Below are 16,097 nucleotides of genomic sequence, written 5' to 3' on the forward strand. Positions count from 1 at the left end.
CAGCTAATCAAAGTTTATATAAATTAGAGAAACAATCCGGTCAGGAATCGTTCCGACCCACCAATCCGGCAGAAACGAACAAGGCCTAAGTCAAAATTTCTCTCAATCCGTATCAATCCCCTCCAGGCTCCAATCCATATGGATTGAAAACAACCGAACAAGCTCTGAGTTTGATGCGAGCCCATCTCTAGGAGCGAAGACCAAACCCAAATTCAAATAGACCGAATTATATGCTATTCGGGTCTTCTGGTTCGGGCTCAATTTCTATATATACTATGTTTTAGGTATGATTATGGTTTTGTTTTTAGCCTTTAAAATTCGAACTGGTACAATGTCCATGTATGTGACGACACACCAATCATATTTGATGATATAATACAATATTTGTACGAAACGAGAGTGCCTAAAGGCAAGCCACTACGATGGATCCTTCCCACAAATAATAAATTTAAAATTAAAGTGGACATATGGCACGCATACCAGATATTAAACTGCAGATATTGCACTTTATCTCAGCCAAAAGGTCAAAAAAGTATGAATTTAAAAGGAGAATTGCATTTTTTTATCGCTTGCTCAACCGCTCGTCTTTCTTTAGCTAGTGAGGTGGTACTATCCGAGAATATTGTGTTGCGTGCGGCTTCGTGTATTGTTGGGTTTGGGTGTTTTTTCTCACGGTCCATCTGGAAGGTAATGCCCCACGTCACTTGATGACGTACGTCGACCACGGTGGAACCATGAAACCATGAAAAGTTGTGTTTTATAGGAGTAGAGATATATCGAATAACCCGAAACATAAAGAACTCTTAGGGCTGGTTTGGTGGACATAGAATTGGAGATAATCCATGTGGGAGTAATCCCCTCCCTATTCAAATTTGAATTGGAAGGGATTACTCCCACATGGATCCCTCTAATTTCATGTCTACCAAATCAGTCCTTAGTGTGTGATATGTGATGATATTAGCTAAAATTTTTTGTGTCATCTTAGTGGTAGTATGTATGTCTATATGTTTTATTTATACTCACCTTTTGTTATAATTATACTTGTATTCAATTATTCATTGCATATTTTAATAAAAGACACTAGTCTCTCTATCATTTAGTCTATTCAGAACTAAATAGACACAATATAGATTGTCAGGCTATTCAGTTCGATTTTTAATATTGTTTTTAAAAATAGTCTTTATTTTTAGAGCCGGAATTTCAAAAAATCCAAACATACCAAACCAAATCAACCGAATAGACGGAATGACCACCTCTAGTCATCTCTACCCGCGCACCTCAGCCGGCCCCACAAAATCTGACGCTGACCATCAACAGCCCCTGCAACGTGGGCCCGCGCATTGCCCGTCCTCACACGTCATCCCTGGGCACGCGCGCTTTATGTACCCGCCCAACCGCAACTTCCTTTCCCGCGCCCGAGCAGAGAGAGCCTGACTCTGCAGCTATACGAGCTCAGACTCCCTCTCCTCCCTCCTTTCTCTTACCTTCCTCGTGAGACATCACCGCCGTCTCGGTACGTGGCAGCAACCAACCGTTCGCTTCTCTCTCCTGGAGCGTCGCGCGGGGCCCGGCGGGGGACCGTACGTACCTGTGCGCGAAGACGGGGACGGTGGCGGAGTTCGAGATGGAGGCGGCGCCGATGCGAAAGGCGTCGTCGCAGGCGTCGCTGGCGGACCCAGACGACTTCGACCTGACGCGCCTGCTGAACCACAAGCCGCGGATCAACGTGGACAGGCAGCGGTCGTTCGACGACCGCTCCCTCGGCGAGATATCGCTCGCCGGCGCGGGCACGGCCAGCCGCGGTGGCTGGGGCTACGGCGGCGGGGGGATGGAGAGCTACGAGAGCATGTACTCCCCCGGCGGCGGGCTGCGGTCCTACTGCGGCACGCCGGCCTCGTCCACGCGGCTCTCGTTCGAGCCCCACCCGCTCATCGGCGAGGCCTGGGACGCGCTGCGCCGCTCCATGGTGTCCTTCCGCGGCCAGCCGCTCGGCACCATCGCCGCCGTCGACCACTCCTCCGGCGAAGTGCTCAACTACGACCAGGTAGCATGATATAAAACGACAACGGCATGCTGCTGCCTTGCTCGGACACACTTTCTTGCTCTGTGTCTGCGTCGTTGTTGCTTCTTGGGTTGTCAGACTCTGTTACTACCTTGATCGAGATTCGATCTTTTTTGGAAAGTAAGGGGATTATGGTGATCAAGATAGACATTTCAGACTATATGGTTACTTGGAAGAACGGGCAAGTGGTTAGTCCAAGAGTAGTATGGTGTACACCACATGTTCCCTCTCATAAAAAAATACTTGTGATTGATTGGTATAGTTTCTTGTAGAATACATATTTGTTAAAATTCATCAAATTTATGAGATTATGTAGGTGCATTTGAATACAAATGTACACACATAAGTTATATGTTTCCAAACAAACTAAATAATCTTTTTTTATGTTTGTAGTTTTTAAGGTTTAACAAAACACTATCCTAAATGATATGTTCTCTGACCAGAGGGAGTATTATTTGAAATTATGCAGAATAAGGCCGCAAACGTCAAGCGTAATATTCATTTGTTTGATTGTCCCGTGACCTGTTCAATTCAATTGTGCGCGCGCTCGTGCAGGTGTTCGTTAGGGACTTCGTCCCGAGCGCGTTGGCGTTCCTGATGAACGGGGAGCCGGAGATCGTTCGGAACTTCCTGCTGAAGACGCTGCTGCTGCAGGGGTGGGAGAAGCGGATCGACCGCTTCAAGCTCGGCGAGGGCGCCATGCCGGCGAGCTTCAAGGTGCTCAAGGACCCGAAGCGCGGCGTCGACAAGCTGGTGGCCGACTTCGGGGAGAGCGCCATCGGCCGCGTGGCGCCGGTGGATTCCGGGTTCTGGTGGATCATCATCCTGAGGGCCTACACCAAGTCCACCGGCGACATGACCCTCGCCGAGACGCCCATGTGCCAGAAGGGCATCCGGCTCATCATGAACCAGTGCCTCGCCGAGGGCTTCGACACCTTCCCCACCCTGCTCTGCGCCGACGGCTGCTGCATGATCGATCGCAGGATGGTAAGCAACTAAGCAAGCAGCCGAGTGCCGGGGTGTTGGAGAGTCAAGAAATCCTTCAGTTAAAATAAACCGATCGATCGACTTGCTTGTGAATCGCATGCAGGGTGTGTATGGGTACCCGATCGAGATCCAGGCCCTGTTCTTCATGGCGCTGCGGTGCGCGCTCCTCATGCTGAAGCCGGATGCGGAGGGGAAGGAGATCATGGAGCGGATCGTGACGCGGCTGACGGCGCTGAGCTACCACATGCGGAGCTACTTCTGGCTGGACTTCCAGCAGCTCAACGACATCTACAGGTTCAAGACGGAGGAGTACTCGCACACGGCCGTCAACAAGTTCAACGTGAACCCGGAGTCCATCCCGGACTGGCTCTTCGACTTCATGCCCACCCGCGGCGGCTACTTCGTCGGCAACGTCAGCCCCGCCCGGATGGACTTCCGCTGGTTCGCGCTCGGCAACTGCGTCGCCATCCTCGCCTCGCTCGCCACGCCCGACCAGGCCGCCGCCATCATGGACCTCATCGAGGAGCGCTGGGAGGACCTCGTCGGCGAGATGCCCGTCAAGATATGCTACCCGGCCATCGAGGGGCACGAGTGGCAGATAGTCACGGGCTGCGACCCCAAGAACACAAGATGGAGCTACCACAACGGGGGATCTTGGCCAGGTCAGTAGATCGATCAAACTGCAGCGTTCTGCCTGCCCCATGGTTTTCAGAAACAACTGCCGCAAACAAGTTCAGCAGTTGAGCTCACATCTGAATGCACCTCTCACTCACCTTTCCTGCAGTGCTGCTGTGGCTGCTCACCGCGGCATGCATCAAGACCGGGAGGCTGAAGATCGCTCGGCGCGCGATCGACCTAGCCGAGGCGAGGCTCGCGAGGGACGGCTGGCCAGAGTACTACGACGGCAAGCTGGGTCGCTACATCGGCAAGCAGGCGAGGAAGCTCCAGACGTGGTCCATCGCGGGGTACCTAGTGGCCAAGATGATGGTGGAGGATCCGTCCCACCTCGGCATGATCTCCCTGGAGGAGGAGAAGCCGACCAAGCCGGTGCTCAGGAGGTCGGCCTCTTGGACAGGGTAAGGTAGTGGCGGCCACAAAGACGGCAGCAGGACCCGAGTTCTGGTTCTTTGAGCTAACATCTCGAATTTCTCTGCAACTTCTTGCTTTACGGCTGGGGAAGTAGGCGTGTCCAATGTTTTGGTGGGTCTTCCATGTATGAATCTTTATACGTCCCGTCGGTGAAATAAGGAAACAACGAAAAGATTTTTCGTGTTATTTCCAGGGCAACAAGATGCGAGCTTTATCTATTTTATATCTATTTGCTACAGCTCAACTTTAATAATAAAATGTTTAAAAAAATATAAAACTGCTCACATGCATATGCATTGCTACCTCTTCTATGTATCATATATATGTATCATATAAGTATTCTATATATCATATAAGTAGACTTTATTTTAATAATATATATATATATATATATTCTATTGTTTAAGTATATACGAATGTAGAGCTAACAATTAAGGTTCGATCTTCGCTTATGCACAATTAATTCTACCTTATCTATATCTCACTATACAATTCACCAGTTTAAACTTTACAAAAATCACCCCCGGGACCATAATTTCTATTAAATTCATCAAATAAATTGTAGGGATGAAAATGAGTACATACCTATTCAGATACCACTTTTTTTCTTTGGTGGTGAATAGATATGATATATAATATGCTATGTAAGTTGTTATTCTTGTTTTTATCATTAATTTTATAAAGATATATAAAAGATAAAGTTCAAATTTATCACATATCTTCTCAAAAGAATAAATATAAAATTCGTTGACATAGCTAGAGAGCGGAATCGAGGTAGGTTAGGTAGTGTTTGGTTAAAGAGCCAAGTAGAACGGAACCGTTCTGTCCCAGTTTTGTTGCTGTTTGGTTACAAAGTAACTAGAACGGAATGGCTCCAATTAGGGAATATTCTCCTCAGATCCGGAACCATTCCGCTCCAAAAAATCAACCGGACGGAGCCGCTCTGTTCCCATCCCGCTCTCACAGTCACGCTCCGTTCCGTTCACTCTGCAACCAAACAAAAAACAGAGCCGCTCCGTTCCAGATTATCAAACACAGAACAGAGCGGCTCCGTTCCTAGAATCAAGGATAGAACGGCTCCGTTTTACTTGGTTTCTCAACCAAACACTACCTTAGACCATGAGAAGGTGGTGCGGACCCTATGTTGCATTCACAGAGATGTAAAACTAAAACTCTTCCTAGTCTCTTCCGATGTGCGATAAACATCCAGACTCAAATGTTCGTTGGCGGTTGGCAATTGGCATACATCCAAAGATCTATCTGCTACAAATCCATTGAAAGAAAATCATGAACATCGAGGACCACACATCAAACGAATACAAGTATGTACATAGAAACTTGCTCAAACAAATAGATCAAACAAAACAAAAGCCCAATCTACCACAGTTCTGAAAACTAACCACCGCGGCCATGAAAGTCTTCGATCGCCTAGGGCTAGCGCTTGATGCTGCTCCTGACCTTGCCCCATGCCTTCTTGTACGACTCGCTGTTCGCCTTGATGCCCTTCAACGCTGCGGTCTTGAGGTGCCTAAGCTCCTTGGGTCTGCTCTTTCACCTGCTGATCGAACCCGCTCGCTCGTGCTCTCATGGAGAGAGATGGGTGAGATGGGAATCGGAAAATGAGAGAAGACGGCCCATGGCAGCGGAGCAAGGTCGTGGAATGGGGCGAGTGTGGCGAGCACACAGAGGACGAGGCTGAAGGACGACGACGGGTGCGTAAAGCAGATTGGGGACGGAATGGCCGAATGGGCGAGCGACACGAATGAGGAGGACGCACGAACAACCCTGCGATTCCCGTGATGGGCCACCAGTGGAAGAATCACCTTTGCATGGAGTCGTGGAGCCACAGAAACAGGCGGAGCATGACCCTTCTTATCCCGATGAGGCAGGAGGTTCGAGCGTCGTAAACGAGGCGAGCAGGATTCGTTGATGCAGAGCTCGACGCGAGAGGACACGGAGCTCAGCGTGAGAGATGGAGGTCGGGCGTGTTCGGATCGGGCAGTTTGAGACACAGAGTTCGAGAGCTCCCAGATGACGCGAACCGCGCGCTCGGGTCAGGCGATTTCCACGGAGCAGGTGCGGAAGGGTTTCCATGTACACCCGACACGTGTGAATGTCGAATGTCGTGCTTAGGAGCAGAGATTTTATAAGCTGAATCAAATTTTAGGGCTAGTTTGGGAACCCCGTTTTTCCACGGGATTTTCATTTTTCTCCTAATTTTCCTTAGGAAAATATAGTTCTCAAACTAGCCATTAATGTGAAAAACAATATTAACTCCGTTTACAAATATATAACACCGTTGATTTTTTTAAAAACTTTGACCACTCATTTTATTCAAAATATTTATTCAAAAATATAAAATTTTAAGTTAAGTATAAACTATCATAAAATAAAATAAGTGGTTAAAGTTTTTTTTAAAAAATAATGTATTATATATTTATGAACGGATGGAGTACCTCTTAATTGATGAAAATAGCAAAACCCATTTAATGCTTTTCTTCTTCTTTTCTTCATTTTTCCTCTCATTTATTTTTTCAGCCTTCTTGCCTTCTATCTCCTTATCCAATATCCATTGCCCCGCCGCATTGGCCTTGTATCCTCCTACTCTCATCTTTCTCCTCAGTAGATCTCATATCTCATCCCGTATTATATTCTATATTTTAAACTTTATCTTGCAAACAGTACTAAAGAGTGTCGTATACCGTTTCACGTCCCTAATTTTACTCTATCCACAGAAGACAGCCTTATCCAATGTCACACCCGAGTTTCAGGGTCCAAAACCCAGACGCGAAATAATCACCAAATATGCTGATGCCAAGTCTCACACATATGACGACTCATGGTACAGAAACGAATGTCACATTTTTACTATATAATGATAGTTATGTACAAAATAAATAAATAATTACATCATATGGAGACAACGATCCAGCAACTCAAAGTTAACTGAAAGACAACGACCTAGACCTCTCAGAACTCATCATAACATCCTTCACGTGCCTCATCCTGCGGTACCTGCTCTTGACCTGTGGGGTGTGTGAGACAGCAAGTCTAAGCTCACATATGTTCATCGCTCAACAAGTTATGAGAAATAATGTGCATGAACTCACCAAATGTGAGAGCTCATGTGAAGTGTAAGGCTTACCAAAGAGGATGACTAAAGCTGAGCCTTGCTTTTAAAGTTGGTCAAAATTTTATTAGCAGTTACTAAGTGTAAGTACCAACCCAAATAAGTAATAGATCAAAATTGATTTTTAAACTTCTACCCAATAAAATAATGCAAGTCACCCAAGTATTTATTCAAATTAGAGATGTCAATAAAGACCAGATACCCGCTCACCCGTGGAGAATTCTCCTATTAGGGTTAGGGTATGGGACAAAAATCTTCCCGTTGGGTATAAATATTGGACAAAATCCTCACCCATTCGGTAAGCGGTCATCCGAACCCGATTACCCATGGGTAATATTCACAGAGTAAAATTAGGTGTGCAGACTAATAGGTAATAAGCGCAAAAACTAATCATACCTCTCCCAACCTTTTAAGCACCGATACATCCAACCTATGTGGCCAGCCATCAACCGTCCCATCCACCAGCCCATGTGTCGGGGACCATAATTAGGGGTACCCTCAAGACTCCTAATTCTCAGTTGGTAACCCCCATCAGCACAAAGCTGCAAAGACCTGATGGGTGCGACTAAGTCAGGGATCGATCCATTCGAGGGACTCGATCACGCCTCGCCCGAGCCCAGCCTCGGACAAGGGCAGCCGACCCCGAAGGATCTACGTCTCGCCCGAGGCCCCCCTCCAGCAACGAACATACTTCCGGCTCGCCCGAGGCCCAGTCTTCGTCGAGAAGCAACCCTGGCCAAATCGTCACGCCAACCGACCAAATCGCGGGGGCATTTAATGCAAAGGTGGTCTGGCACCTTTATCCTGACGCACGTCCTCCAGTCGACAGAGCCGAAGTGACCGCAGTCACTTCGCCACTCCACTGACCGGCCTGACAGAAGGACAGCGCCGCCTGCGCCGCTCCGACTGCTGTGCCACTCGACAGAGTGAGGCTGACAAGCAGCCAGGCCCGGCCTCAGGCACCATAGGAAACTCCGCTCCGCCCGACCCAGGGCTCGGACTCGGGCTCAACCCCGGAAGACGGCGAACTCCGCTCCGCCCGACCCAGGGCTCGGACTCGGGCTCAGCCCCAGAAGACGACGAACTCCGTTTCGCCCGACCCCAGGGCTCGGACTCAGCCCTGGCCTCAGCCGACGGTCTCCGCCTCGCCCGACCCAGGGGCTCGGACCCGACCTCGGCCTCGGAAGACAGACTCGACCTCGACCTCGGAGGGGCCTCCACATCGCCCAACCTAGGGCACGGACCGACCACGTCAACAGGAGGCGCCATCATTGCCCTACCCCAAGCTGACTCAGGCTACGAGGAACAAGACCGGCGTCCCATCTGGCTCGCTCCGCCAGACAAGTAATGATGGCGCCCCGCACGCTCTATGACGACGGCGGCTATCAGCCCCCTTACGGAAGCAAGAGGACGTCAGCAAGGACTCGACAGCCCCGACAGCTGTCCTTCCGCCAGGCTCCAGCGCTCCTCCGACGGCCACGACACCACACGAACCGGGTGCCAAAACCTCTCCGGCTGCCACGATGGCATGTACTTAGGGCGCTAGCTCTCCTCCGCTAGACACGTTAGCACTCTGCTACACCCCCCCTTGTACATCTGGATCCTCTCCTTACGCCTATAAAAGGAAGGACTAGGGCCCTCTTACAGAGGGTTGGCCGCACGGGGAAGAGGACGGGGCAGGCGCTCGCGTGAGGTCGCTCACTCCCTCCCGCGTGGACGCTTGTAACCCCCTACTGCAAGCGCACCCGACCTGGGCGCGGGACAAACACGAAGGCCGCGGGATTTCCACCTCTCACGCCCGTCTCCTTCCCCCCTTCGCGCTCTGTCTCGCGCCGACCCATCTGGGCTGGGGCACGCGGCGACATTTCACTCGTCGGTCCAGGGACCCCCCGGTCTCGAAACGCCGACAGTTGGCGCGCCAGGTAGGGGCCTGCTGCGTGTTGACGAACAACTTCCCGTCAAGCTCCAGATGGGCAGTCTCCAGCAACCTTTCCAGCCCGGGACGGTGCTCCGTTTCGGGAGTCTTGAGTTCATGTCCCTCAACGGCAGCTATGACATGATACTCCTTCCCCTGCCGTGCGACAACGACAATGGCGGCCGACAGCCCGCCCGCTGGCGGCGGAATCGACAACGTCTTCCCCGCGTGGTGGAAGAACAACATTCGAGCTCACCCCGTCCCCTCCCCCGCCGACGGAGGAGGAGGCGGGGCAACCAAGGCCAAGCAGGAGGCGGCACCTCGTCGGCTGTCGAGCGAGTCGACGGCGCCCCAACCGGGGGCACATCGAGCATCGACCTCGCGTCTGAGACGAAGACGAGCGCCGTCTCCCCGCAACGCGCCAATTCCAAGCGAACGGACGACGCCAGCACGCTCACGAAAGGCTTGCTGGGCGTCACCCTCGTACCTGAGACGACGGTGCAGTCAGTCCCTGACGTGACTTCGTCACCGCCCGTCAACCAAGAGGTACCCACCGATTCCCATCTCACGCCTCTTGGATTCGGCCTCGACCCGCCAAGCGGCTTCGCTTTGGCGGACGCTCTCATAGAGGCGAGCCCGAACCCTCTGGGGTATCGTATGCGGTCACCCTAGGACCGGCTGACGGACGTCTCGACCTACGGGCCCTCGGGGTCCGAGGAAGATGACGAGCCCGACTTCTGTTGGGACTTCTCCGGACTTGGTAACCCCAGTGCCATGCAGGACTTCATGACCGCATGTGACTACTGCCTTTCCGACTGTTCCGACGGTAGCCGCAGCCTCGATGACGAGGACTACGGCCCAAGTCGTGAATGTTTCCACGTCGATCTATGGGGTCCCTCCGAAGGCAACCATCTTGGTATGCCGGAGAACGGTGATCTCCCTAGGCCTGTGCCTCGCGTTGACATCCTACGGGAGCTAGCTGTGGTCCCCGTTCAGGCGGGGGGTCATGACCCATAGCTCGAGCAAATCCGCGGGGTGCAGGCCAGGCTCGACGAGGGAGCAGGAACACTTGAGCCGATCCGCCGGGACGTCGGGCAGGAATGGGCGAGCCAACCTCCGGCCGGAGAAATGTGTCATCTACCCCAGGGTTTCCAGCACCGCATCGCCGACGATGCCAGGGTGAGGCCGCCACCCGCTTCCAGTGGAGTCGGCCAGAACCTGGCTGCAGCAGCAATGCTTCTCCGCGTGATGCCGGAGCCATCAACCACCGAGGGGCGGCGAATCCAGGGAGAGCTCAAGAATCTCCTGGAGGGCACCGCGGTCCGACGGGCCGAAAGCTCCGCCTCCCGAAGGCAGGGATACCCCTCGGAACATCGCGCTCCGACTTCCCGATTCATGCGGGAAGCCTCGGTCCACACCGGGCGCACGCGCAACACAGCGCCTGCGGCCCCGGGTCGCCTCGGCAACGAGAACCATCACCGCGACCGTCGGGCCCACCTCGATGAGAGGGTGCACTGAGGCTACCACCCCAGGCGTGGGGGACGCTACGACAGCGGGGAGGATCAGAGTCCCTCGCCCGAACCACTCGGTCCGCAGGCTTTCAGCCGCGCCATACGACGGGTGCCATTCCCGACCCGGTTCCGACCCCCGACTACTATCACAAAGTACTCGGGGGAGACGAGACCGGAACTGTGACTCACAGACTATCGGCTGGCCTGCCAACTGGGTGGAACGGACGATGACAACCTCATCATCTGCAACCTCCCCTTGTTCCTCTCTGACACCGCTCGCGCCTGGTTGGAGCACCTGCCTCCGGGGCAGATCTCTAACCGGGACGACCTGGTCCAAGCCTTCGCCGGCAATTTCCAGGGCACGTACGTGCGCCCTGGAAACTCTTGGGACCTCCGAAGCTGCCGGCAGCAGCCGGGAGAGTCCCTCCGGGACTACATCCGGCGATTCTCGAAGCAGCGCACCGAGCTGCCCAACATCACCGATTCGGATGTCATCGGCGTGTTCCTCGCCGGCACCACCTGCCGCGACCTGGTGAGCAAGCTGGGTCGCAAGACCCCCACCAGGGCGACCGAGCTGATGGACATCGCCACCAAGTTCGCCTCTGGCCAGGAGGCGGTTGAGGCTATCTTCCGGAAGGACAAGCAGCCCTAGGGCCGCCCACCGGAAGATGCCCCCGAGGCATCAACTCAGCACGGCGCCAAGAAGAAGGGCAAGAAGAAGTCGCAAGTGAAACGCGACGCCGCCGACGCGGACCTTGTCGCCGCCGCCGAGTACAAGAACCCTCGGAAACCCCCCGGAGGTGCCAACCTCTTCGACAAGATGCTCAAGGAGCCGTGCCCCTATCATCAGGGGCCCGTCAAGCACACCCTTGAGGAGTGCGCCATGCTTCGGCGCCACTTCCACAGGGCCGGGCCACCCGCGGAGGGTGGCAGGGCTCGCGACAACGACAAGAAGGAAGATCACCAGGCAGAGAGTTCCCCGAGGTCCACGACTGCTTCATGATCTACGGTGGGCAAGTGGCGAACGCCTCGGCTCGGCACCGCAAGCAAGAGCGTTGGGAGGTCTGTTCGGTAAAGGTGGCGGCGCCAGTCTACCTAGACTAGTCCAACAAGCCCATCACCTTCGACCAAGCTGACCACCCCGACCACGTGCCGAGCCCGGGGAAATACCCGCTCGTTGTCGACCCCATCATCGGCGACGTCAGGCTCACTAAGGTCCTCAAGTACGGAGGCAGCAGCCTCAACATCATCTACGCCGAGACCCTCGGGCTCCTGCGTGTTGATCTATCCTCGGTCCGGGCAGGCGCTGCGCCTTTCCACGGGATCATCACCGGGAAGCGCATCCAGCCCCTCGGACAACTCGACCTTCCCGTCTGCTTCGGAACACCCTCCAACTTCTGAAGGGAGACCCTCACATTCGAGGTGGTCGGGTTTCGAGGAACCTACCACGCAGTACTGGGGAGGCCATGCTACGCGAAGTTCATGGCCGTCCCCAACTACACCTACCTCAAGCTCAAGATGTCGGGCCCCAACAGGGTCATCACCGTCGGCCCCTCGTACCGACACGCGTTCGAATGCGACGTGGAGTGCGTGGAGTACGCCGAGGCCCTCGCCGAATCCGAGGCCCTCATCGCCGACCTGGAGAGCCTCTCTAAGGAGGTGCCAGACGTGAAGCGCCACGCCGGCAGCTTCGAGCCAGCGGAGACGGTTAAGTTCGTCCCCCTCGACCCCAGCAGCGACGCCTCTAAGCAGATCCGGATCGGCTCCGAGCTCGATCCCAAATAGGAAGCAGTGCTCGTCGACTTTCTCCGCGCAAACGCCGACGTTTTCGCGTGGAGTCCCTCGGACATGCCCGGCATACCGAGGGATGTCGCCGAGCACTCACTAGATATCCGAGCTGGAGCCCGACCCGTTGAAAGGGAAATGTGCCCTCTGGCCATTTCTAAGTATTTTGGTGATTAAGTGCCAACACAAGTGCTTTTGTGTTAATCTATGCAAAGGGGTGGACAAAGTGCAAATCATGTCAAAAGGTATGTTTCTCAGACTTAGTACATTATTTTTTGAGACTAATGTATTGTGTATAAGTGCTGGAAACAGGAAAAGAACAATTGGAAATGCCTTGGCTTGAGCAGCCAAGACTCTGCTCAGTCTGGGAGCACCGGACTGTCCGGTGGTGCACCGGACAGTGTTCGGTGCGCCAGGCTGGCTCGAGCGAACTGGCCGCTCTCGGGAATTCATCGGCGACGTACGACTATAATTCACCGGACTGTCCGGTATGCACCGGACTGTCCGGTGAGCCAACGGTCGGCCGGGCCAACGGTCGGCTGCGCGATCTGCGCGAGACACGTGGACTGAGCCAACGGTCGGGAGGGGGCACCGGACTGTCCGGTGTGCACCGGACAGTGTCCGGTGCGCCAACGGCTCCCAGGCGCCAACGGTCGACTGCGCCACAGAAGGAAAGAAATCCGCACCGGACAGTGTCCGGTGTGCACCGGACTGTCCGGTGCGCCAGGCGACAGAAGGCAAGATTTGCCTTCCTGGAATGCTCTCAACGGCTCCTAGCTGCCTTGGGGCTATAAAAGGGACCCCTAGGCGCATGGAGGAGTACACCAAGCATTCTCAAAGCATTCCTAAGCACTAAGACATCGATTTCGCGCCTTTGATTCTTTGCGATAGCACTTAGAGCTCTAGTTGAGTTGTGAACTCATTGAGTTGTGTTGTGAGCTCTTGTTGCGACTTGTGTGCGTGGTGTTGCTGTGATCTTTGTGTCTTGAGTGTGTTGCTCATCCCTCCCTTACTCCGTGCGTCTTTGTGAACTTCAAGTGTAAGGGCGAGAGGCTCCAAAGTGTGGAGATTCCTCGCAAACGGGATAAAGTAAAGCAAGCAAAACACCGTGGTATTCAAGTGGGTCTTTGGACCGCTTGAGAGGGGTTGATTGCAACCCTCGTCCGTTGGGACGCCACAACGTGGAGTAGGCAAGCGTTGGTCTTGGCCGAATCACGGGATAAACCACTGTGCCATCTCTGTGATTGATCTCTTGTGGTTATTGTGTTTTGTTGAGACTCCTCTCTAGCCACTTGGCAATTATTGTGCTAACGTTAATCAAGTTTTTGTGGCTTTAAGTTTAAGTTTTACAGGATCACCTATTCACCCCCCTCTAGGTGCTCTCAATTGGTATCGGAGCCGTTCTCTTCAAGAGGGGACTAATCGCCCGAAGAGATGGATCCTAAGGGAAAGGGGATGGTGGTCAACAACGAAAAGGAGTCTACGGACTCGGGCTCAAGCCACAAAAGAAGAGACGGGAAGAAGAATAAGACAAGGCGCATCAAGGAGATAGTCTACTACGACAGCGACGAATCTTCCTCTTCCCAAACGGTCAATTCGAACTTTTCTTTTGATTACTCTCGTATTCCTCAAAGTACAAATGCTCATTTATTATCCATTCCACTTGGTAAACCTCCTCATTTTGATGGAGAGGACTACGGATTTTGGAGTCACAAAATGCGTAGTCACTTGTTCTCTTTCCATCCTAGCATATGGGAGATAGTAGAGAGTGGAATGAAATTTGATAGCTCGGATAGTCCCTTGTTTATCAATGAACAAATTCATAAAAATGCACAAGCTACTACTGTGTTGCTAGCTTCATTGTGCAGGGATGAGTACCACAAGGTGAGTGGCTTGGACAATGCCAAGCAGATCTGGGACACCCTCAAGATCTCATATGAGGGCAACGACGTCACCATGCTCACCAAGATGGAGTTGGTGGAGGGCGAACTTGGGAGATTCGCTATGATAAGGGGGGAGGAGCCAACCCAAACATACAACCGGCTCAAGACCCTTGTCAACAAAATAAGGAGCTATGGAAGCACGCGATGGACGGATCACGACATCGTCCACCTAATGCTAAGGTCCTTTACTGTTCTTGATCCTCATCTTGTGAACAATATTCGTGAGAATCCTAGGTACACCAAGATGACGCCCGAGGAGATACTTGGAAAGTTCGTAAGCGGGCGGATGATGATCAAGGAGGCTAGATACGTGGATGATGCATTGAACGACCCAATCCAAGAGCCTCAAACTATCGCTCTCAAAGCAACGAGAAGCAAGGAGGCGCTACCGAGCAAGGTGGCACAAATTGAGGCGGCCGGGCTTAATGATGAAGAAATGGCCCTCATCATCAAGCGCTTCAAGACGGCGTTGAGGGGTCGCAAAGAACATCCCAACAAGACCAAGGCGAAGGGGAAACACTCATGCTTCAAATGTGGTAAGATTGGTCACTTTATTGCTAATTGTCCCGATAATGATAGTGACCAGGAAAAGAAGAGTGCAAAATGGGAAAAGAAGAAGAATTACAAGAAGGCAAAGGGCGAGGCACATATTGGAAAGGAGTGGGATTCAGATTGCTCCACGTCCGACTCCGACAACGAAGGACTCGCCGCCATCGCCTTCAACAAGTCATCTCTCTTTCCCAACGAGCATCACACATGCCTCATGGCTAAGGAGAAGAAAGTAAGTACTCGAAACTCTACTTATGCTTCTTCTAGTGAGGATGAGTCTAGTGATGATGATGAAATAGACTATTCATGCTTATTTAAGGGCTTAGATAGATCTAAGATTGACAAGATTAATGAATTGATTGATGCTTTAAATGATAAGAATAGGCTACTAGAGAAGCAAGAGGATCTTTTGTATGAAGAACATGATAAGTTTGTAGAGGCTCAAAAATCCCTTGCATTAGAAATTAAGAGGAATGAAATGCTTGCCTGTGAGTTGTCTACTTGTCATGAATCCATCTCTAATTTAAGAAGTGTTAATGATGATTTGAATGCTAAGTTAGAGAACGCTAGTAAATCTAACTCTTGTGTAGAAAATGTTGTAACTTGCACTAGGTGTAAAGATATTAACATTGATGCTTGTAGTGAACACCTAGCTTGCATTTCTAAATTAAATGACGAGGTGGCTAGTCTTAATGCCCAACTTAAGACTAGCAAGAGTGAATTCGATAAACTAAAATTTGCTAGGGATGCCTACACGGTTGGTAGACACCCCTCAATTAAGGATGGACTTGGCTTCAAGAGGGAAGCCAAGAACTTGACAAGCCATAAGGCTCCCATCTCCGCCAAGGAGAAAGGGAAGGCCCCTATGGCTAGTAGTACTAAAAAGAACCATGCTTTTATGTACAATGATAGAAGACAGTCTTATAGGAGTTGTAATGCTTATGATGCTTTTGACTCTCATGCCATGTTTGCTTCTAGTTCTTCCTATATGCATGGTAGAAATGTGTTTAGAAGAAATGTTGTTCATCATATGCCTAGGAGAAATGTTGTCAATGTTCCTAGGAAAGTTAATGAACCTTCTACAATATATCATGCTTTAAATGCTTCATTTGCAATTTGTAGAAAG

General features: G+C 51.9%; 1 protein-coding gene and 2 pseudogenes across 1 annotated transcript; 1 reads left to right on the plus strand and 2 right to left on the minus strand.

Annotated features, from left to right (window-relative positions):
* Window positions 1-379: 379 nt before the first annotated feature.
* LOC111591481 (uncharacterized) lies at window positions 380-536 on the minus strand (annotated as a pseudogene).
* Window positions 537-1,411: 875 nt separating this feature from the next.
* LOC100281530 (neutral/alkaline invertase) lies at window positions 1,412-4,343 on the plus strand. Its single transcript, NM_001154448.2, has 4 exons — window positions 1,412-2,044; window positions 2,618-3,049; window positions 3,153-3,711; window positions 3,834-4,343. The coding sequence occupies exons 1-4, from the start codon at window positions 1,625-1,627 to the stop codon at window positions 4,127-4,129; spliced, it is 1,707 nt and encodes a 568-aa protein (NP_001147920.1). The 5' UTR covers window positions 1,412-1,624; the 3' UTR covers window positions 4,130-4,343.
* A 799-nt stretch (window positions 4,344-5,142) lies between these two features.
* On the minus strand, window positions 5,143-6,154 carry LOC109945578 (uncharacterized; annotated as a pseudogene).
* Window positions 6,155-16,097: the final 9,943 nt, after the last annotated feature.

The sequence above is a fragment of the Zea mays genome, chromosome 4 (genome assembly GCF_902167145.1).
Source record: "Zea mays cultivar B73 chromosome 4, Zm-B73-REFERENCE-NAM-5.0, whole genome shotgun sequence".
Lineage (NCBI taxonomy): Eukaryota > Viridiplantae > Streptophyta > Magnoliopsida > Poales > Poaceae > Zea > Zea mays.

Bases quoted from the DNA above. Each gene is read 5' to 3' on its own strand.
- LOC100281530 (NM_001154448.2), top strand. From the start codon at position 1,625: ATGGAGGCGGCGCCGATGCGAAAGGCGTCGTCGCAGGCGTCGCTGGCG. The intron at 3,050-3,152 runs GTAAGCAACTAA...AATCGCATGCAG, and splicing joins GCATGATCGATCGCAGGATG to GGTGTGTATGGGTACCCGAT. The intron at 3,712-3,833 runs GTCAGTAGATCG...CCTTTCCTGCAG, and splicing joins CAACGGGGGATCTTGGCCAG to TGCTGCTGTGGCTGCTCACC.